The 22,291-nt window shown below is 39.2% G+C and overlaps 1 protein-coding gene across 4 annotated transcripts; it reads right to left on the reverse strand.

Annotated features, from left to right (window-relative positions):
- Nucleotides 1–463: 463 nt before the first annotated feature.
- Nucleotides 464–21,265, reverse strand: SMC2 (structural maintenance of chromosomes 2). Of its 4 annotated transcripts, none has more exons than XM_071580084.1 (25): nt 21,174–21,265; nt 19,879–20,112; nt 18,818–18,967; nt 18,091–18,213; nt 17,128–17,166; nt 16,831–16,941; nt 16,607–16,651; nt 15,941–16,174; nt 15,165–15,314; nt 14,282–14,515; nt 13,295–13,454; nt 11,516–11,633; nt 10,653–10,791; nt 10,285–10,404; nt 9,764–9,968; nt 9,060–9,195; nt 7,962–8,086; nt 7,213–7,406; nt 6,785–6,928; nt 6,351–6,545; nt 5,610–5,810; nt 4,699–4,815; nt 3,289–3,449; nt 1,918–2,065; nt 464–1,087 (listed from the first exon to the last, which is right to left on the reverse strand). In XM_071580084.1, the coding sequence occupies exons 2-25, from the start codon at nt 20,044–20,046 to the stop codon at nt 932–934; spliced, it is 3,573 nt and encodes a 1,190-aa protein (XP_071436185.1). In that variant the 5' UTR covers nt 20,047–20,112; nt 21,174–21,265; the 3' UTR covers nt 464–931. The 4 variants fall into 4 exon arrangements, with proteins under 4 accessions (XP_071436185.1, XP_071436184.1, XP_071436186.1 ...); XM_071580083.1 differs by having other exon boundaries at nt 21,134–21,225; XM_071580085.1 differs by having other exon boundaries at nt 21,154–21,196.
- Between the last annotated feature and the right edge of the window lie 1,026 nt (nt 21,266–22,291).

The raw sequence follows: 22,291 nt of genomic DNA on the forward strand, positions 1-22,291 counted from the left end.
ATATATGGCAGATGAGACCTTGAGATTAAAAATTAATTTAAATAATAATCAAGGACTTTGTATTTCCAAACTATTCCAGACTTGCACACATTTCCCCTTCTTTAATTGAAAGTACTTTTCTAAATGATGTTCTAAAGGAAGAAAAAGGAAGGGGCAGAGGGGAATGAGCTAAGCAGGAGGAAGCACACAAATATGAACTTTACAGATGTTGCCCCCCACTCACTAAAGTATCATCTGACAGGACAAAGGCTGCTGGACTGTAGTGCCCCAGAACATGGACCCTCTGCAGTGCTGTGACAAAGCTGCGTTTCTGCAGTCTGGACATGACCCTCTGACACATCATTCAGTCAGTGAAGGCAGCAGGATGCACCCAAAACATACTCAAAATTGAGAAAGGGTTTAATTCTGAGTGGGCACTGTTCAGTGAAAAATGGCAAAGAAGGCAAGCACATACACCATCAGATTGTGTCATTCCAATATTTAATAGAAACAGCACTGCAGCAAATTGCATGTACTGGCAGCTAGTTTTGACAACAGGTAAGGAAGACAGTCTTTGAAACTAGTTTTCTGCATGCTGTAAAACACTAGGAGTCAAATCAGATTTTCCTCATTTCAGAATGAAACTTCATTCAGTTCCTCCTATTAAAATTACAGATCTATTGCTTCTGTACATTTATATGTAAAAGCTTACAGTGAGATTTTAGGAATTAGGAGACACTAAAAAGAATAAAGACAGCTAACAGCAGAGACAACAATCTTTTTCTTTTGTGAACTTCAGTTCTTAATAAGGTTAGAATTAAAAGCTAAGACACAAAGGAATATTTTAAGATTGAAAATACTTTAAAAAAATTTTAAAATGTGACAGACAACACTTAAAATGCTGTTCCTAAGCATCATTGTTTCCTGGCTCTGCAGGTTCTCTTAACGATTCCTATTGTGTTTTCTGGGTTTTCCTGATAGAAGACTCAATCTTCTTTTTTTTAAACTGATCATATCTTGTAATAGTGGATACACCATCTACAAAACTGGTCCTGTAGAGGACATTTGCGTTGCTGAACATTCCATCCTTCAAGGACACCACAACAAACTAAAACAAACCAGAAAAACTTACTTAAAGTAAACGCTGCCATACAAATACTTTAAGCATCCCCGAAAAGGCTTCTAAACAGAGAATTCCTTTATTTGGCTAATAACTTGGTGGTAATGCTTAAAAGAATATTCTCAGGGTACCCAAAGCCCAGCAGATCCACAGGGCAGTCACGCTCTGCAGCTGATGACATACATCAGTGTCCATATCCCAGCACTTGGCCTGGGATACAGTCCACAACACAGGATACCCACTGATGGTGCATAAGACACTGGAAAAAAATGTTGCCACTAATTTTGTACGAATGCAAGATCTTTCATAGCTAAAAGATACTGCTCAAATCATTTTACAGTGCTGCTAACAAAGGTTCTCCTCCTCTATCTGGTAATTTGAAAAGGTCCAAACACCAAATAGACACAGGTAGTACCTTTTTTTTATGTACAAGTCACAGTGATACAGAGATTCTTTCCACTACTGCCTAGCTTATTTCAGGAGGATCAACATGAAATATTTTTAACCTCAGGTTAAAGAACTTCAGAAGAAAGAATTCAGCATGAGGATTATGCCTGAAACTGAACTAGCCCAGATATTTTTCCCTGTCTTCTAATTACTGCAGCAATGGCTGCAACACACATCCAAGGAACAGGTGAACAGCTCAGAATCCTCAGCAGCAGACTGTGTCTGGAAATAACGAATGGAGCTCTGAGCAATCTGGTCCAATGGAAGGTGTTCAGACCCATGGCCAGGGTGCTGAACTAGATAATCTTTAAGGTCCCTTCCAACCCAAATCATTCTATAATTCTATGACCACAACAGTTTCAAGATCATACCTGTGAGTGTCTGAAATGAGTTTGAAGCATCAGCCCAATATTTTGGGTATGTGAGAGATCCAGGGCTGCATCCACTTCATCCAAAATGTAAAATGGGGCAGGCCTGAAGAGGAGCATGGCTAAAATCAAGGATAAGGCCACCAATGATCTAGGATGGAGAAAAGAAAGTTATGATTTACTCTCTTGTCTGAAAGGCTTTGGCTTATGAAAACAATAGTTGAAAGGCAATGAAGCAGGTGAAGGGGCTGGAGCACAAGTCCTGTGAGGAGCAGGTACTGGGGTTGTTCAACCTGAGAAGAAGAGGCTTGGGGGGATCTCATTGCCCTCTACAACTGCCTGAAAGGAGGTTGTAGCCAGGCAGGGGTTGGTCTCTTCTCCCAGGGAGCAAGTGACAGGATAAGTGGAAATGGCCTCAAGTTGCACCAGGGTAGTTAGTTACAGATTGGATATTGGGAAAAATTTCTTCACTGAAATGGTTATCAAGCATTGGAACAGGCTGTGCAGGGAAGTGGCTGAGTCATCATTCATGGAGGGATTTAGAGGATGTGTAATGTGGCACTTAGGGATGTGGTTTAGTGGTCAAACTGGCAGTGTTAAGTTGGACTTGATGATCTTAGAGAGCTTTTCCAACCTTAACAATTGTACTATTCTAAAATGCTCTCTCAAAAGCAGGCTCATGATGAGAGTATGAAAAGATGGAAGGACAGCTTCCCATTTCAAAATGTGAATGTGCTGTCAGAAATGGCAAATATTACTTAGTCTTTTATCAAAAGATCAGGTTAGTTGAGTCATGATATTTAAAATTATGCTGTTCTATCTCTTTTCAATTCTGTGTTTTGCAAAGATGTTTTTCAATATAGTTCTTGGAATATTCTGTCCTTAGAAAGTGCTGTATCTGTCTCCCCTCTTCCCAGGTTCTGTTTCTGCTTTTCAATTTGTTAAACTTTTAACCTGCAAGGAAGCACAAAACCTAAAGAGTACCTGTAGTCACTGGAGATGAAAAATGTCACCATGACACTACTTTTACACTGGGGCAAATCTTGTCTATATAGATTTTTAAAATTACAATTCAAAGAGAGGAACATTTAATTCAACAATATGTCAGTACTACCTAGAGCTAACTGCAGTTTTCTCACCACTCATGTTTTTTGTTACTTCTTGATGGAGTAAAATCTTGTTTGTTATCTTATGCCAAGTAATACATTGTTCTAAGTCAGAATTAACAGTGCTTCCAATATTCAGTCAGTTTGGAAGGACAAAGAGTCCCTGCCTTGACAAACGAAAAGATTATTTTGCTTTTCAGAACTTTAGTTAAGTTAGATATATCAATTATATACACAACCACAATGGAAAACAGATATATTCACCAACCTTTGGCCTCCACTAAGTTCTGTTAAGTTTTCCTTCCAGGTGTTTCCTAAGGCAACTCTGAATGCCATACCATCCAAGACATTGTTGGTTTTAGAGGCTGTCAGCATGGCTTTAGCTCCAGGCAGGAGTGTTGAGAAAATGGAACCAAAGTCTTCATTCACCTGGAAATCAGACCACAGAAGGTGTATGAATGCACTTGGAATCACAAGCCCCAGGAGTGAAAATGGTAAAAGCTGAACAACACTCAGAACATCTTGCCCAGTGTAACCCAATGACTCTCGTGGCTTGAAGATTAGCACATACTGATTTAAGGATAGTGAGAAAATAGTAGTATATGGAATCTTTTCTTTATACTGAAGAGAAGCAACACCAAAGGATACAGATACCTCACACTAAGCATTTTAGAAGGATCAAATGAAAGAAGTATTAGAAGGCTTCTTTATGCCTTAACTCATACTTATTAACTGGTAAATTGCAATTTCTCCCAATTAAAGGACTAGGTAAAAGTATAAGCTCCATGTAGAAGGTACACACTGGCATCCTACTCACTCTTTTTCTTCCCAGGTTTACTTAAGCACTGTCCACGTGTTGGATGAGGTACAAGTTTGTAAATGCACATTAACATTTTCAAGGTTAAGGAATGTATCTGAAAACACCCTTCTTTCACCACCCGTGATGCCTTTGAATACAGTTCACTAATTTTAGCCAAGCAAGATTTTTTCAATGAAAAGGTACCATTTTGTCAGTGGTATCTTGAGTACAGGCAGTAATAATTAAAAACAATACTTCATCTGTGTGTAACTCAATCTTGGATAAAACTGATTTTCTGAAAGGCCAAAAGGCACAAGTTCTCCTGGTACAGCAGAAAAGATTGTGTCAAAAGCTTTCCACGTGGAAAGAGAATATTTAATACTTTTGTTGTAGTTCTTTATATGAGAGAACTGGTAAGAAGGCAGTGTGCTTAGGTAACAGAAACATAAATCAGATGTTGCTCTGTCCCAGTATTGTGTCCTGTCAGAAACAGGAACAGTACCCCAGGTCCACAGGGTGCGGGGCTGCACAGAACCAAGAGATTCGAACTCTGGTGAAATACTGCTTCAAGTTAAAAAAAAAATTGTATTTCAGCATGCCAGTAGTTTAAACTTCCTTAAATTTTTGTGGGTGCTGAAAGGGAATGGTAAAGTAGTTTTGCAGGTTTAACTGGATTTTTACAATTCTCAGAGAATTAATGTCTTAGTCTCAAAAGTGAGATTAAACAGGAGAAATGAAGTGGTTGTTTCGTAATTTAAATACTATGCAAGGGATACTAGTTCTGAAAAGACTCTTTTCCCATGGAAATACATAGAACAGCAATCTAAGATAAATCTGATCCTCTGCTAAAACATGAAGATTAGATTTCAAGTGTCATACCTTTTTCCAAGCAATATCTAAAGCTTCATTTTTCTTCTGGTCAAGCTCTTCAATAACAGCAAGAATTTTTAACTTGTCGTTCTCTACAATTCTTTTTTTCTTCATTAAGTCATTGTACTGATGCAATGAGAAGAAAAGATTGATTACAATAAACTTTGTGCTCAAATAAATGTATGTATCTTACAGCTTCACTATGTAATTTTTTTAACTACCTAACAGTCACTATAACTACAAGACTGAAATCCAATGCATTCCTGTAGGTGCATGAAGGAGGTAAATTTGGGGATATTATTTGAAAATTAAAGCATCAGAATTTCCAACAATTAGACAAAGGGAAAGTCAACATTACTATGGAAATTGCACTTCCAAGTTAATCACGTTTTATTTCCGTTTCCATAGAAGAAAGGATGCTTCTGGAGGCTGATAGGAGAAAACAATAGCAGAAAAGTTGGAAGTATGAGTCAGTGGGCAGTTTTGAGACAACCTTGGAATAGCCTGAAGATACAGATCAGTTTGAGAGAACCCTGCAACACCTTCAAGCTACCATGCTTGAAGATCAACAATTTCTTGATCTGCAACTTTTAAGACAGCATTTAGTTCTCAGATACTCTAAAAAATACCACAAAGCATGTCTAATGCTGCAGCTTAGGATGGACTGGGGTAGGAAGGAATAAAATAACTGTTTTTACAATCCAAAGTCAAGATTATGAATAACCTATATGCAAGTGAACAGTTCAAAGATGCAAGATTAATATGTAAGATCCAGCAAAGGTTTTCTGGTATCTCAAAAAGGTTTAGTTGTCTTTTTGGTGTATTCAGAAATAGTGCATATGAAAACATAAAGCTACATTATATACATGTATATACCATACACCCAACCTGCCCAAACTTTTTAGATTAGAAGTGTTTACCCTCTCCTCTGTGTCAGAAAGCAGGTTCATGGCTCTTGTGTTCACATTTCTTCCCAACATTTCCTTACGCTCCTGCAGTTTTTGCAGCTTTTGAAATGCTTCTTTAGGATTGTTTCTTTTGAAATCATAGGCTGTGTTTGGCTGACCAAAGAACTGTCTTTCTGAAGCTATCCACTCATGCTCTTTCAGCATTTTGGTCACCTGTAAACAAGAAGACATATTGAGGCTTGCCTCAAACCCTTCTCAAATGTAAACTAAAAGTAAGAAAAACAGGAAAAAAGAAACTCATCATTCTGAAATTATTCTACATTAGTTTTTCTACCCCAGTGCAGCATAGATTCATATCTTTACAATGCTTCGTGTGACTTCCTTGACTGCACACAAACCAAGATTTTAAGGTAGCTTTTGTACGTATCTTACTTAGTTGAAACACTTTTTTCTATATCTGGACTATGCTAGTATCACTAGATCTTGGAACTGCCTCTTATTAATTACCAAATTTGTCCATACAGTCAGAATGTTCTTACTGTTCATCTTCTCACTGTGATCTACTCTCTGTTAGTCTATTCAGATAAGCTCTTCTTACAGTGTACAATCTCCACTCCCTGGGATAAAAACTCTTACATCAAGAGTTGCAAATGTGAGAGTGCTTAAGAAAAACAGGCTATTTCCTTTGCACACGGCAAGGAAAACAACCACTCTCGGACACAACATGCAAAGAAAAGCACAATTCTGAAATACCCTGGCAGTAGCATCAGCAGCCTCTTGTTGACGTTTGGTGATGTCGTGTTGTAATTCTTTAATCTTAAGCTGCAATTCATTATTTTGTTCTCTGTATTTTACTGTCTCTGCAGATTTCTCTTTAATTGCATTATCATGTAACGCAATTACTTCCTTTTGCTTGGCCAGTTCCTTCTGTGATTTCTCCACAGATTCCTGAAAGCAAATCAAACAGGCAAACTCTTACAAGGCTTTTTTATTAGACCCTTACTAGAACAGACACAGCAAGGAGAAAATATTCACATGTGAAAAGCAAGCAAACAAATAACTGCCTGGTCTGACTGAGTGCTAAGCACTCTGAAGTACAAGGAAATCTGAAGATCAAAATGTGAGCTTTAGGGATCACATCTTCAGTAACATCAACACGGATAATGAAACACAGTATTCATTTTTACCTCTGTCTTAGCCACCTCAGCTGCCATAGCTTCAACTTGCTCCTGGTAGGATTTGATAGCTTCCTCTGCAGCTGCTATCTGCTGTTTACAGGAAGCCTGTTCTTGTTTTAGCTCTTCAAGTTCCAGAACTAAAGCTTCGACTTCCTGGAGAGACATTTTCCAATTTATTAAGAATGAATTAAGATTGAGTCTGGTGTAAACGCTGTACAAGATTAACAGCACCTGTTCTTCAGAGAGGGGGAAATGTCACAAAAAAACTCCAAAACCCCACAAACAGAACACCCCAGCAATTCCTATGTCAATGACTACAGAGTAATATATTAAGTCGCAGCACTGACAGTATTAAAACCTCAGGAGAATTAAACTTTCTGATGGCTGCAACCACTTTTATCATTGAAAAAACTGCCAAAACAAAGGTGAAGTTTTACCTGCTGTGTATCTTTAATTTTTTTGCTTGAAGTGTCTGCCTTTTTCTTGGCAACATCCAGTTCCTGCTCAGCATTTTTTCGTTCTTTTACACATTCTGCTTCTGCATTTTTCATTTTATTCTCTAATATCTTGTATTTGTCTTCTGCTTTCTTTTTGGTCTCTTCAGTTTTCTTTAATGTCTTTTCACACTCCGCTGAATCAAGAAGTACAGTACTGAGATTAGGCATTGTTTTTATATTTAAATTGACATCCTAAACTCCAACAGAAATAAATCTTTGTCCCCCAAGAGAAAAAAAAGTTGTACACTCACTGGTTACTGAAGTCAGATATTTCAGTGACTGCTTTAAGACAGTGTGTTGCTGTTACCAGTTATTGGTAGGGAATGAAATAGACAATCAGCCACAAAAATCAATGAAAATATGCTTTTTTTTTGCTTTTTTTTTTTTTGGACAGGGGTAAGTATGTGCCAAATCACATGATCAAGAAGTAATTAATCAGATGGCTACCTAATAAGATAGCACCCCATACCTACAATACTATGTCTAGATATGCATCACTTCTGTCCATTTTTTTCTATAAATGTTTTACTTGTTGCTGCATTTTATGCTTTTATGACTTAGCTACATGAACACTACTTCTTTCCAACACTTTTTTCCTATTCAAACTATATTGCTGCTCAAACAGCCTGATGTCCATCTCACTTTCAGCAATTATTTTTCAATGAAAAGAGTAAGAACACATTTGTCACCAATGGTTTTCTTCAGGGCAAGCAGCTCTTCCTCTTGTTTGTGATAAGCACTTTGATGAAGCTTCTTTTGCTGCAGCTCTGCTTCCTCAGACTTCATCTCCCATTGCTGCTTCAGTTGCCGGTACCTTTAAAGACAGCAGTGACACACTCCTGTATCAAGGGGCACACAGCACCTCGCTTCCAGAGCTGAAGTACATAAATGCCTATATTCCCATTCTAATGTGAGATACAGTGGCTTAAATTAATGAAAGTCTGATAAAATTGCTATAATAGTAATTGTGAGGTTTGTAGGTAGGTATGCAATTCATTATATATGTAACTCCTGCTATGTAGTCACAATCAGACATATTAAAAACAAATGCAACACATGGAATTTGGCAGCAACTCAGAGACCACTTTTTTCCCAACCAGCATTATGACAGATGCTAGGCTGAAGCAATAAAGAAAAAAAATATCTAATAGCAGAAATACTTTCTTCCTTTTGGCTATATTTGTGGAAGTCTACTGCAACTCAAAACAATTTGAAAAAAATACATCCAGCTGGTAGATAGCATATTATGCAACTCTACCTCTTTATGGCATTTTTGCAGAAGTAACATATTTTTCTTTTTAATCTTTTAAAAACATAATAATTGAAAGGTGAAAATCAGATAAAATTATGTCATTTAAATGATTACAACAGTATCACTCAACTACTCCTTTTTTGCATCTTTATATTTCCTTGCAAGAAAAGTAAGAGCTATCACAAACTGGAATTCTGTATGGGTGTTAAAATACATCTGAACAGATCCACTCTTCAGTGGACTTCATGAAACTTCAGAAAAATGCAAGTGATTTCAAGCAGACATCAACATATACTCTTTTTTCCCCTGTATTACTCAAAACCAAGTTTTCTTGCATGTATTATCTAAAACCTAAATTTTCTTTTTGATTGCTGAACTTACAAATTAAACTGGGGGGAGAGAGAGGGAGGGAATAACTTTCTCCATATTTCTCCATGCTCAAGAGAGGCTCTCTGGCCTCCCAAAACACTTCTTTATATTAAATTTACTCAGTCACAGAAGAGAAATTATATACACTTTTTAGTGCAAACCTTACTTTTCAGCAACCTTCTTCAAGCTTGCCAGCTCTTTCTCTACAGTCTCAAGTTCAGATTCCTTTGTCTTGAGTTCTACTTCCACGTCTTTCATTTCTTGAAGTTTAGACAATATTGGTGCAGCCTGTGAGGACGCACCTGTTCAGTGAAAGAAATAAAAAGTCATGCTAATTGGAATTAGACTAATGGATTTACCACTGGGAATAGTAAATTCTAAATATTAATAATGATGCAGGTTGACGATTTCTTCAACTTGCAAAACAGACAAGGCAGCTTAGGCTAAAGTTAGAGTTCTCATGGAGAAAGACTATCTCCTCTCTTATGGAACTTGGTTCTGCAGGCTTGGAATACCACACATGCATGTCTTGTGCAAAGAACTAACTTTTCATGATCTGTCAAGTTAAATCAATTGTGATTTACTTCAAAAAACTGCTTTAATTCAAAGCACTTCTCCTTCCAAGAGGATCATACAAGCAAATCAGATTTAAGTATTTAAAATCTAAATTACTTTATGCAAATAGTTTCCATTAATTTTTTTCTTAATTTAATATTATTTGAGCTTAAGGCAATCTAAATTCAAATAGTATATGACTCCTAGTATAAATCTATACAAAAAGGATACTATTCATTTTTATAAACAGCATGCAGAACAGTAAACACATCAACAGACACACAATATTATTGTATGAATAAAACCAGCAATTACCTCCATGTAGAGTGCCTTGGGGGTCAAACACATCTCCATCAAGAGTAACACTCCTTGTCATTATCCTTTTGTCAAAGGTCACTTTCTTAGCATTATCCATGTTGTTACAAATCAGTGTAGTTCCAAAAACATATTCCATTGCTTTCTGCAGTTCAGATTCATATACAACCAGAGCAAGGGCTAAATGCAAGTTATCAGGACCAGCCTAGAAATAACATGAAATCCAATTAGTATGCCTTAAATTAGAAGAATTTTCAAATTTAATTTATGTTTTCTGTTGATAAAAAAAGTTTCTAAAAGCATCATTACATTTTAAAACTATATCAGTTACAAGTAAAATAATTAATACCTGTTTGAAAACTGCATAGCTGAGAGGATACAAAGAAAAAAAATCAATACACTCTCAAACCTTTAAAAATTCTCATTAGTAAAATCATTAAGAAGCCCATGTTATTGACACAGAAACAAAATGGAACTAGGACAGAAGCAATACTGTATAAATAGTGTATTTATCTACATACCAAGCTTTGGGCCAACTTGACTGTGTCTGCCTGAACACACCTGGCTGAAATTTTATTTAGTGGAATGATGGTGTATCGATGTTTAAGTTCACCCTTTTCTAAAAGCTTTTTGCCAGTCACCTGAAATGAAAAAGAGTTACAAAGCACATGTGAATACACAACTGATTTTGTAAAGTAAGACAACAGGGCATTCGAATAAGAATACAGTATTGCCACTAACTATGCACGACTCTCTTGACCCACTTTGAACATGTGCATGGGTTCAAACCCCCTGTTAAGCATTCCGTGATAATGCACATGTTTGCCAACTCTGAATCACACAACCACATCTTGAAATTCGGAGTTCTGTACTACACCAATAAACTTACCTCTGTGTCCACAATAATGTTATAAAGTTTCCCTCCAGCCACTGCTTCCAGGGCTTTCGATTTTGATAGATCTTTCACCACGATAAGAGACACAACAGGACCTTTCACATGGTTTGGATTCCAATTTTTTTCTGGATATCTTAAAATAAATTTTAATAATTATGTTGCTTTTCTCCCACACATCTTAAAAAAATTGTATTTAAAACTCATGATGCTTCATTATACTGGTGTAAGAAATCCTAAATTCTATCAGAAAAGAAAACCAAACCAGAAAAAAATATTTAAATGAAATAATTTATGGCAAGAGACTTGTCAATAAAGAGTCAGTTGCATAGTCACTAAAAGAATGTCCATCCTAGCTTTAGTATGTTTGTTCACACAATTTTCAACTGGTTTTTCTAATGGGTTCTCAAATTACCACAGCTTTAGGAGTATGTTCAGCCTGACTACTCCACAAATAAACCTTGGGATGCAGGTATTTGATTGGTGGACAGGTGGCAATGCTGAACTCCACAGAGCAAGCCTAGTCACAGTCCACAGGCAGGACTTGGAAAGGAAGGATTTTATATTTTTGCAGCTTGGACCCTTGGATTCTATGGATTTAGCAACTGAAGTTAAGACCTGAATTCACCATCAGACAAAACTTCTAAGTTCTAGTGACTTTGGTAAGACTATAACATTTCCTGACTTTCCCCTGCCTTCTCCTTCACTTTGCAGTGCAGGTGAGACATTCATTCAGTGGCACTAAAAGGAAAGCAATATCTAAGCCCTTGGTGGAATTATCTGCTAAGACCCATGAACCATGAACAAAGGGCCCCAAACAGCACTTTGAAACATCCTTCAGGATCATGCTGAGATCTTACTTGTATTCAAACTGTAGATGAGGAAACTTTGCCATTAACCCTTCATACAATTCTCTCAGACGGCTGATATCAGAAGTCAGTGCCTTCTTTTTTGCTACAAGGGCTTCTTCTTTCTCTTCTTCAGAGTTGAAGACAAGTAGACATACATCCAGAGAGAGCACAGAAAACTTATTAGCTTAAAAATTGGTATCCTACACTGCCTATCTACATATATGTAGTGAATACTTAATTGAAAGACTTTATAAAATACCTTGTAAATTTTCAGTTTAGGCACATTAACATCATCACAATACTGAACATGGAAAGAAAAAGTTTAAAGTGTAAATGAAAAAAAGCTTCTCTAAATGCCATTCTGGAATATCAATTTAGTTTTGCATAGTGTCTGGAACAAATTTTACCTAGCATGAGAAACAAACTTGGAGAAATGTTTTACGTGAGAAAAAAAAAAGGAGCAAATAGGGACATTGGTCTTTTTATCCATCTAAATTTTTGCTGAATTTTAAATTTTCTATTGAACTTTGAAACACTTGGCCTAAAGTTTATAAAATCAAATTAAACTACTTTCTGTGGAAGGTAGAGATTGCATAGCTTTGACCAGAGAAATTTCTTTGTATATGAAAAACAGCATCATTGGTTTTTCATTTCCCTCCTGCCTGAGTGGGATGGAGTTAATATAACAGTCCCTATGCATACAGAGGTCCTACTTCTCATGAAGTGGTTGGAAATTGCCTCCTGATTCCTGATGGGAAGCAGAGAGTAACTGTGTTTTATTTTCCTTTGCTTCTCCATCTGCCAGCCAGCTCCCAGGTGGATCCCAGGCCAAGGCCAACACCATCACTGGTGGTGGCAGCACCTCTGGGATAATGTATTATAGAAGGGAAAAAGACCTAAACCAATCTGCAGCAGCCAGAAAGAGGAGAACATGTGAGAATAACAGCTCTGCAGACACCAAGACCACTGAAGGACAGGGAGGGAGAAGCTGCTCCAGGCACTGGAGCTGAGACCATAGTGAAGTAGGTTGTCCTCCCTGTAATCCATGGAAGTTCACAGTGGAGTAAATCCCCCTGCAGCCTGTGGAGAACCCCATGCTGCAGCAGGTGGGTGCCTCAAGGAGGCCATGACCCCATGGGATAACCACACTGGAGCAGGGTCCTGCCAGGACCTGTGGAACTTGTGGACAGAAGAGCCCACACTGGAGAAGGTTTGCTGGTAGGACTTGAGACTCCATGGGGGTCCCACACTGGAGCAGCCTGTTCCTGTAGGACTGCACCCCATGGGAGGGACCCATGTTGGAGCACTTTGTGAAGAACTGGTTCACAGGAAGGATTCAAGCTGGAGAAGTCTGTGGAGCACTGTCTCCTGTGGGAAGCACCCCATGGTGGAGCAGGGAAAGGGTGCAAGTCCACCCCCTGAGGAGGAAGGAGCAGCAGAGACAGCACGTGATGGAAGTGACTGCATTCCCCATTCCCTGTCCTCCTCAACATTCACAGACAGGAGGTACAACAAATCAGGAATGAAACAGAGCCTGAGAAATTAAGTTAAATTGATTTCCCCAAATCAAGTCTGTTGTGCCTGTGACAGTAGTTGCCAAATGATCTCTCCCTGATCTTAACCCAACCCCCAAGCCTTTTGCTATACATTCTCTCCTCTGTCTAGTTGAGGAGGGAGATTGATAGAGCAGCTTTGGTGGGCACCTGGCACCCAGTCAGGGTCAACTCACACCACTTACATACTCCTTTCAGATTCCCCTAAAACTATGCACCAGAAGCCTGTACAGACCTGTATAGTTTAGCTCCTTCATTTGGTTCTCTAGAGATTTTTTCATTTTTTGGAGAGCTTCAAATGCTTTTTGGTCATTCTTGTAGCCTTCATCCGTCTTTTTAACTGCAGTTTCTTTTGTCTTTAATTCTTTTTCTGCATAATTCAACTTCATTTGAGCCTGTAAGGAGTAAGCAAATATGGAAGCAGATCTTCAAAGACAATTTTGCAGGTGCAGATTTAGAACACTTGCACTAATAAATTTCTAAAACTTTCCACTGGTTGCAGATATGCAAAAAAGCAGACTTGTCTTTTAAAAATAATGGCATAGGTTATTTGGAAATAAAAACACAGATCTTGTATCTAGTTTCAAAAACATATTAGCACATGAATAGAGCCTGAGAAAAAACAAAGCGCAAAATAATTTGGAATACAGCTGTCCTTCCTTGTTACTTTCTGAAGACTTTTTCTGAATTGAGGCAATGAAGGTGCACTTTCAACTTTGAAAATCTAAATTCCACTATGAGAACTATCCCAGCATATCTTGAGACAAAAGAAGTAGTGTTCAGTCAGGTGACCAGCACACAAGTTAACTTGTTAACAAGTTTCTTCTAAACTCTCCATTCACAGTCTCAGGCATCTTTATTTAGATTCCATTAAGATTTACTGTAGAAATCCCTTAGTATGAATAGGTATCATGGACAGCAGCCTTAGTTTTTTCATATCAAATACCACCAACCATTTGAGAACAGTGAGTCTTACTTCATATCTCAATAGCAGTTTCTACACTTCCTCACAGTAATGTTACAGCTTTTTCCCATGCAAGGATATTTTGATTAGATTTTATCAGCAAGTTACCTTAATGTATAGGCCAAAAGGTAAAGTATCTTGCATGGACATTCTGCATGTCCTTTCATTGACCTTTCCAGTCTGTGTCAATGGGTTTTCAGCCAATTTTTAAAAGAAGCAAGAAGGCAGGTCTGAGACAGGCAGAGTTTTTATTCTTACCTGTTTAGCTTCTGTTACTGCTTTGCTAATTTCATTTTTGCAGATCATCATCTGCCCAGAAAGAGTAGCTTCTTCCCCACTGTTATTTCTGGATAGGCCAGCAGACACAGCATTAAAATGCTTTTGTGCTGCAGCTAAAGCATTTGCATCTTTTTCACTTTCTTCCCGCAAAACATTTAGTACTTTCTCCATCTTTTTTACTTCTTGCTCCTTTGATGCCAGTGCTTTAGAATCCTTCAGCAAACACAGAACAAAAGCAAAAGAAAGGAAAAAAGTCTGAGTTAATTAACTTGAAATTAATGTCATTTAGATGATAAGCTACAAAGTTTCATCAATTACATTTCTATGACCCTTTGTCAGATTTTGCGATCTTACAATATGCCTTTGCATGTTTTCAAGTGTGTACTTGCCTCATGAGTACACCAAAGATCTACAGAGAGATGAAATACAGGAAGTGATGACAACTGTGCAAAAACTAGAATTATCTCTTTCTCCTCAATATCTAAAACATTATCTTCAGTGCTTCTCTTGCATAAAAAACATCAATTGTCAGAAATACGCAAGGTAGCAATTTCTCATGTAATTTTAAGAGCAATGTTTGTACAGAGAGCATAATAATTTGAACCTATAGGGATGTGTCCTGAGCTTAATAGAAGGTTGAGAACTACAAAGAGTTGCATATGCTTTGTATCTGCATCATGTCAGCTTCTAATGAGAACCTACTACCTATGCTGCACAAATAAAACAATGTCCTGTTTCTCTTTTCTGATGTAATTTTTGCCTAACACAGGATTTTGCTTACTGTAACAGGTAAGAAAAACCAGCTGTACCTGGAAATCTGAAATAATTATCATATAAAGAAAACTACATAAAAATATCTTACCTTCTGCATACGTGTTACCAGTTCACTGTATTTAACTTCTTCACTTTTTAAGTTTTGTTTCTTGAGGTCAAGGGCACTTTGTGCTTTAGTATTAACTCTTTGATTTTCTGAAAGAGCAGCTTCCAGTGCACGGAGCTTACCACCAACTTCCTACAATCAGTTATAAAGGACATTTAATTTAGCCTCTGAGACTGACACGGAACTTGCAATATTTAATCTTCTGTTCACAACTTTATACAGGAGGAAGTCTGACCAAGCAGGCAGTCAGACTTCATTACAAACAGGTCAGAACATCTTTTCCCTGTGAAATCCAACCTAACTTGCAGCTACTATTGAAGACCTCCATCACCTCATATGAAGGGACACTGTCCCTGTACAGAAGTTGGATTTAGACTTCCAAAGGCCCTATGGCCATCTTGTATCTAACTCAATTTACTGTCTCCAAAATGGAAGTCTTCCTTACTTTTCTTTTGAGACATTAACAAAAAGGAAGAAACAAAGTTTCTGGCAAAACTTGCCACTGAATACACAGAGTGGAAATATGAGGGCAATGTTTCTATCCTTTGGTTATTTTTCATTTATAGCATTTGGAAGTAAAGCATTTCAGACAAAAAAACTTCAACAGGATGTCTTCTAGACAATGGCAATGCACAATCGAAGCAACCCACCAGAAGCAGATAAAAATCTAAGGGTATATTATCTGTAAAAATAAATCCCTTGCCACAAAATTCTTTGTATTCAGGTATTCAGATGAGCACGACTCTGTTCTCACTTACCTTATCCTTGTCCTTTTCCATCTCCACTATGTTTTCATTAAGTTCTCTCACTTTCTGTTCAAGTTCAGCCACTGATTGCTGAAGTTTCTTTGCATTAGACTGCATTTCCTCTAGCACATCAACGGAGGATACCTTTGTTTCCTCAGCCAGAAAAAACTGGTAAGCTATACAAGAGCGTTCTAAATGTTCTGTTTCTCGTACTAGTTTTTGGTACTCTAGATAGGATGCTTTCTCCTGAAAATTGAAAAAATAAAATCTCTAAAATCTGATGGAAAACTAATGATACATAAAACTTCTAAAGCACTTCTACATATTAGTATCTGTAGGTAAGAGAAAGGATTCTCCATGTTAATATATTAAACTGCATGCCAGAAATATCACTTGATTCAGTTTTTTTAAGAACAAAGATACATGTTTATCTTCAAATTTTACCTAAGTCTTTTGTTTTTTTCCTTCTCCCTACGTTTCTCTCTAGGACTTTTTGGAAGTCCTGAATATCACATTCTCTGTATTTGGACAGATGATAAGATTTCTCTCCCTTCAAACATTCTACAAAACTTGAAAACATGGTATTATTTTAGCCAACATATAATGGTTCAGGGCAGCCGAAAGTATTTTTTTAACACCTGAAGGGCCTATGATACCTGTCTTTTAATTTTCTCATACCTCTCTCAGTTTCTCCAAAGTTGGATTGATCTCTTCTTTTAAGACCTGAAACACATAACAGAACACTTATATTCTGATTTTTTTAACTCTAAACATGTCTAATCATGAATATCTAGTTCCAGGTGCAGAAATTAAATACTTGACAAGTTAAAAACCACAGTGAACTAACTATTCTGTTATTTTTAACAAATATGAAAGAAAGTATATTTTCCAAAATGTAGTACCGTTTGAATGTCTTTCAGTTTAGATTCCTTCTTCTCTATGGTTTTCTGGACAGATTTTTTCTTGCATTCATACAGTCTAGTACCAGCTGCTTCTTCAATCATAGCTAAAATCTAAAATAAACAATGCAACAAAAATTGGATGTTTCTTCTTCGGCTAGACTGGTTCAACTATGTTGAAAATCTCATCTCCCTCCAACACTTTTATTTTTGTTGTTCCCCCCCAAAATATGAATTCTTGTAATTCAAAACAATTCTCAGTAAAAACTTCAGACAAAAGAACTCCCACAACTTTCTTACCTCTGGTGGCTTCATATTTAGAACTTTGGTGATTTGCCCCTGGTGAAAGATAGAAAAACAGTGTTTGTGTACTATGCAGTAGAAAAAGGAAAACCAAAACTCCAAACCCAAAACCTCCACTTGCTTTTATATGTTGCCTAAGTTCAAACACTTTTTTTTTTTTACTCTAAGGATAATCTGGTTTACTCAATTGTTTTGCTCCTCTAAGTCCAAATGAGTCACTCTTTCAGTTAGGAAGCTTGAAATGGCCCTTACAATTGTATTTTAGGCTCATCTTCCACATTCCTAATTACACTCTAAGGGAGTAATGCACACATTTTATTCTGGAGTCTGAGTAGCTGATGTTGAATAAGCTCTTAATTATAAACTGGCTTTATTGGAGATGTAACTCATATGTAACTAGGGAGAAGCAGAATATATATATACAAAACTGTTGTTCTGTCCCACTCCTCCTCCCCCCACCCCATCCCCCCAATTTAGGACAGTTACATTTGAAAAAGTAACTTCTGCTCAGTGTTATTTCTTGCAAATACTTCAGGGATTTATCTAGTCCCTTTGTTGATGTTTATGAGGGACTTTCCAACTGGCCAGACTTCTTTTGTTAATTGTGACTTAAGAAGACACACACATCAATTTTATTCAAACTATTGTCTAAAATGAAACACAAATAATAGGAAATAAAATTTCTGTGATTTTAGCATGATAATAATAAACACATATCTGTTAAAGAGAAAAAAAATAAAATGGGAATATACTTTAGAAAAATTTTGCTAACATGCGGTCTTGTGCTACCAGCAAGTTTTAGAGTCAAACTGCTGTACTGGAAATCTTAACAGACACTTCATTTTTACTCCATAAGATGTTGCTTTGATCAGGAAATCAAGTATTCTCCCACTATCTATGCTGCCTCAAATTTAGTGCAAGTTCTATTCTTTCTGAATTTTACCAAGATGCAAAGAGTACCTGCATAATGAGGAAGTGAGGATTATTGACATTGAGTCCCACAGAACAGAAGAGATCCTGCACACGATTGTTGGAAGCATTCACACCATTGATCAGATACTTACTTCTGCCTCCAACAACAACCTGGACAAAGAAAATAAATGGAAGAAACTTTAAGTGGTTTAAAAATTACTTGTTAGTGTGAGAATATAAACTGTGATAAACAATAAAAATCATACATATTAATCTTTGCATACACACGTATGTGTGCACTATATAGAACATTAAAACAGATTTTGTGGGACTGAAGAGAAGACATTTAAAACATTTTACTAAAACAAAAGATTAGTCACTGAGTTCAGTACTACAAGAAAATTTCCAAAAACACTGCTTCAAAAAACGAACCAATACACTAAAAAAACACCCCCAAAACAAAACACCAACATCTTCATCAGAAAAATAAAGGTTCTTTTGTTCTTGGGGACTAAAATTAACACACAGTTCAAAGATTAAGAGAAATTAAAAAAGGCAGAAGAATCACAAAACAAAAAAATTATACTTTGCGTTATGAATATTTTTATCTAGTATGCTGCATCTACTTCTACAGTTTGTGCTACTGATGGCACTGTATAATTGCAAAAAACTCTGGGACTTAAAAACTACCCTTTTTCCTCCTTGATCAGTCCCTCTGTTGAGCATGGTAAAAATGTATTTAGGTTACTGTACAACACAGATATTAAGGACTCACCTGCCTAGTGATGATGATCTCATCATTAGTTTCAAATCCCAGTGGACTTTGACTCTTGTCTGAATTGTCAAACTTAATAGACACAACTGCCTTTGTAATTCCAGCTTGTCCACTTTTATAGACTAGATCTTGCAAGCTGGAAGCTCGCACCTAAAACCAGAGAACTGATAAACACTTTTTTGAAAGAATTCATTTCACAGCTTCTGTGTACTACTGTAGGTTTTGGGAAAATTAATGAAAAAAATTAAGATCTAAATGTATATTTAAGAGTTCATGTGAACTAACGCATGGAAGATGCAAGGTGCTATCATTGTAAAACCGTAAGCAGAGTGTGCCAGTCTAGATTTAGTTAGCTAGCTAATTGTTTCTGCCTGAGGTTCCTGACAAACACTGAATAGATGTTTAAAAAAAGCCAGTCACCAGTACCTTTATTTAACTGGCATTTATTATTTGTAATGCAGTTCACAGGGAAATGATTCAGAAAGTGTTCCTGGATGTGTTTGCATCTGGATTTGTCTACAGCTTGGGGGAGGTGGTGGGGTGGAAAAAAAAGGAAATTAAAAAATCATCCTAAGACAGAGATTCAAATTGATGTCAGAGATGTAATTTTTTTAATAAGAATAAAGCAGATAAATCACCTCTTAAATAGCAGGCATTGCATGAAAACCAGCTTTTCAATTTCTTTTGATGACCCAGATGCCCAAATGTTAAGAACCAATCCAGAACTCAAAAGATTTATTTGCAGTTAAACAAATTAGAGCCTTTAGCTGCAAGAGACCTCCAGCTTGAGACTGCTACTTTTTAAATGGATATTTTTAGTCTCGTGTTCTAAGCCACATACAGTTTGTGACTGTAGTATATTGATGAAATTGTAATTCAACCTTAGAGTGCGAATGAGAGAATGACAGAGACCTAGTTTTATATAAGGAAAAATCCAGATAAATAAAACTATTTTATTAAAGAAGCAACACTTCAGGTCTTCAGTTGGAGATTACTCACTAGAGTAATAGGAAACATTACTGACAGAAGAACGACCTTTCTTAAATGCCCCTTCCCTTTACCTGTGACAGATTGTTGATTCCCAACACGAAACAGATAGAATCCAAGATATTGGACTTGCCACTACCATTGAAGCCAGTAATGGCATTGAATAATGGATCAAAGTCACGAACTTCTGTCCTCTGAGCATAGGATTTAAATCCTTCCAGCACAATCGACTTGATGTGCATCTTTTTTATGTTCCTAAGGGATCAGGCAAAGTATTCCTCCAAGTAGAACAAAGAAAGGTATCTGGACTATAATCATATATTTCAAAGAATAAAAGCAAAAAGAATAAGCAAATTAATCATACTGCATGCCAAACAAACAGCTACGCGTGTGAGAAAACTCTAAGAACACATGACTTTTGCAACAAAAAGATCGTGCATTTATAAAAAGAGAATTGCCAAGTAGACCCCAGATCCAGGCAGCATCCCTTCCATAACCTGTACTTCTGCATTTTCTGAGACTTGCCTGCACACAAAACTCACCGCGACACGGTGTGAAGCCCGGTGTCAAACCCGGCTGCTCACAGCGCTGGCCGCAGGGCAGCCCAGGGCAGGGAAAGCCCGAGTGCTTCACACGGCCGGAGGGCAGCCCCATCTCCCGCCGGCAATGTACTCGGAGGGAGCAGGAACCCAGGGAAGCGGCAGCCTCGGCTCTGAGGCCCCGGGAGCAGGGGCCCATCTCGGCCCCATCCCAGCCCCATCTCGGCACCATGCCGGCCCCATCTCGGCACCATGCCGGCCCCATCTCGGCACCATGCCGGCCCCATCACGGCCCCATCTCGGCACCATGCCGGCCCCATCCCAGCCCCATCTCGGCACCATGCCGGCCCCATCTCGGCACCATGCCGGCCCCATCTCGGCACCATGCCGGCCCCATCTCGGCACCATGCCGGCCCCATCTCGGCACCATGCCGGCCCCATCACGGCACCATGCCGGCCCCATCTCGGCACCATGCCGGCCCCATCCCAGCCCCATCTCGGCACCATGCCGGCCCCATCTCGGCACCATGCCGACCCCATCCCAGCCCCCGCGGCCGCCCCGCGCCGCTCCCCCCGCGCTCCCGGTGCCTCGCTCGCCCACGGCCGCGACCACTCCGCGATCCCAGTGTTGCTCTCCCGATCCCAGCGCTCCGATCCCGACGCCGCTGTCCCTATCCCGACGCCGCTGCCCGATCCCAATCCCACTGCCCCAGTCCCGATGTCCAGATCCCGGTGCCGCTGTCCCTATCCCGATGCCGCTGTCCCGATACTTATGCCGCTGTCCCGATACCTATGCCGCTGTCCCGATACCTATGCCGCTGTCCCGATACCTATGCCGCTGTCCCGATGCCAGTGACTCGCGCCCGCCAGCGCCGGTCCCGCCAGCGCGATTGAATTTTGGCGCGGCGCGCGGGCCGTTACAGGCGGGGCGGGGCCTCACGGCTCCATACGCGACCCGGCCCGGCCCCCTGGGCGGGCGGGGGGAGGTGCTGGGGCCGCCCATGGCTATTCGGGAGCGGGGCCGGCCGGAGCCCCGGGGCAGGCGGGCCCTGGGAGGTGCTGGGGCTGCCCATGGCTGTTGGGGAATGGGGCGGGCCGGACCCCGCGGCAGGCGGGCGGGGCGGGCACGGCTGAGCAGGGTCCGGGGGTGAGCGAGGGGCAGGGTAGCTGCGGCCATGGCCATGCGGCTCCGCGGGACACGGGCCGCGCCAGAAGCACTAGGGCAGCCGTGTGGGGTTCTGTGTTGGGGCCTGCTAGTCAGCTCCAGGCTGGGCCCGAAAGTGTCTTTGTAGCGCTCTGAAATCACATTAAAATGATGAAGGAACTGCAGTTTACTACTTCCTACATACATTCCTACTACAGCAACGCTCCACCCCCGTCGCCCCCGCCAACAAAAGGGCATCTGTGCCTTTTGCTGTGATTTACACAAGGTGCTTCCATTGAAGCAGAATAAGGAGAACTGGTTCAAAATTTGTGTATTACTGGAAGAACAGGAGTTATCTATTTATTGCTACGTTGGCCAAAGCAGGAAAGCAAGGTAGGCTGGATGCTTTTGCTGTTTCCTGCTGTGTTGTGCCGTGTAAAGTGTTATAAATGACCACCCAGAATGATCAAGTCACTCAGTAAAAAGGGTAGTTTTTTAATTGCATAGGTAATGAAAATTACAGTAAAACAGCGCTGGGTGTAACCGCAGAGTGACCGCTCTGTCAGCACAAAACCTTAGAGCTCGCAGGCTCTGCTTATATACAGTCAAAACATACATATTCTCTATTTCTTGTTAAATGATTACTTTTTTAAATCTTCCCATCTGATTCTGTCAGGAAGGATTGCGATATTCTTAGCTCAAATTTTTACTTGAGAAGCTCAGCTGCTCAGGTTTTATCTCTGTCTTGAGGTACTCCCTCCTTGTCTTAATTGCTTCTGTCTCCTATTGTGTTGAAGTGCCCGG

The sequence above is a fragment of the Pithys albifrons genome, chromosome Z, assembly GCF_047495875.1.
Source record: "Pithys albifrons albifrons isolate INPA30051 chromosome Z, PitAlb_v1, whole genome shotgun sequence".
Lineage (NCBI taxonomy): Eukaryota > Metazoa > Chordata > Aves > Passeriformes > Thamnophilidae > Pithys > Pithys albifrons.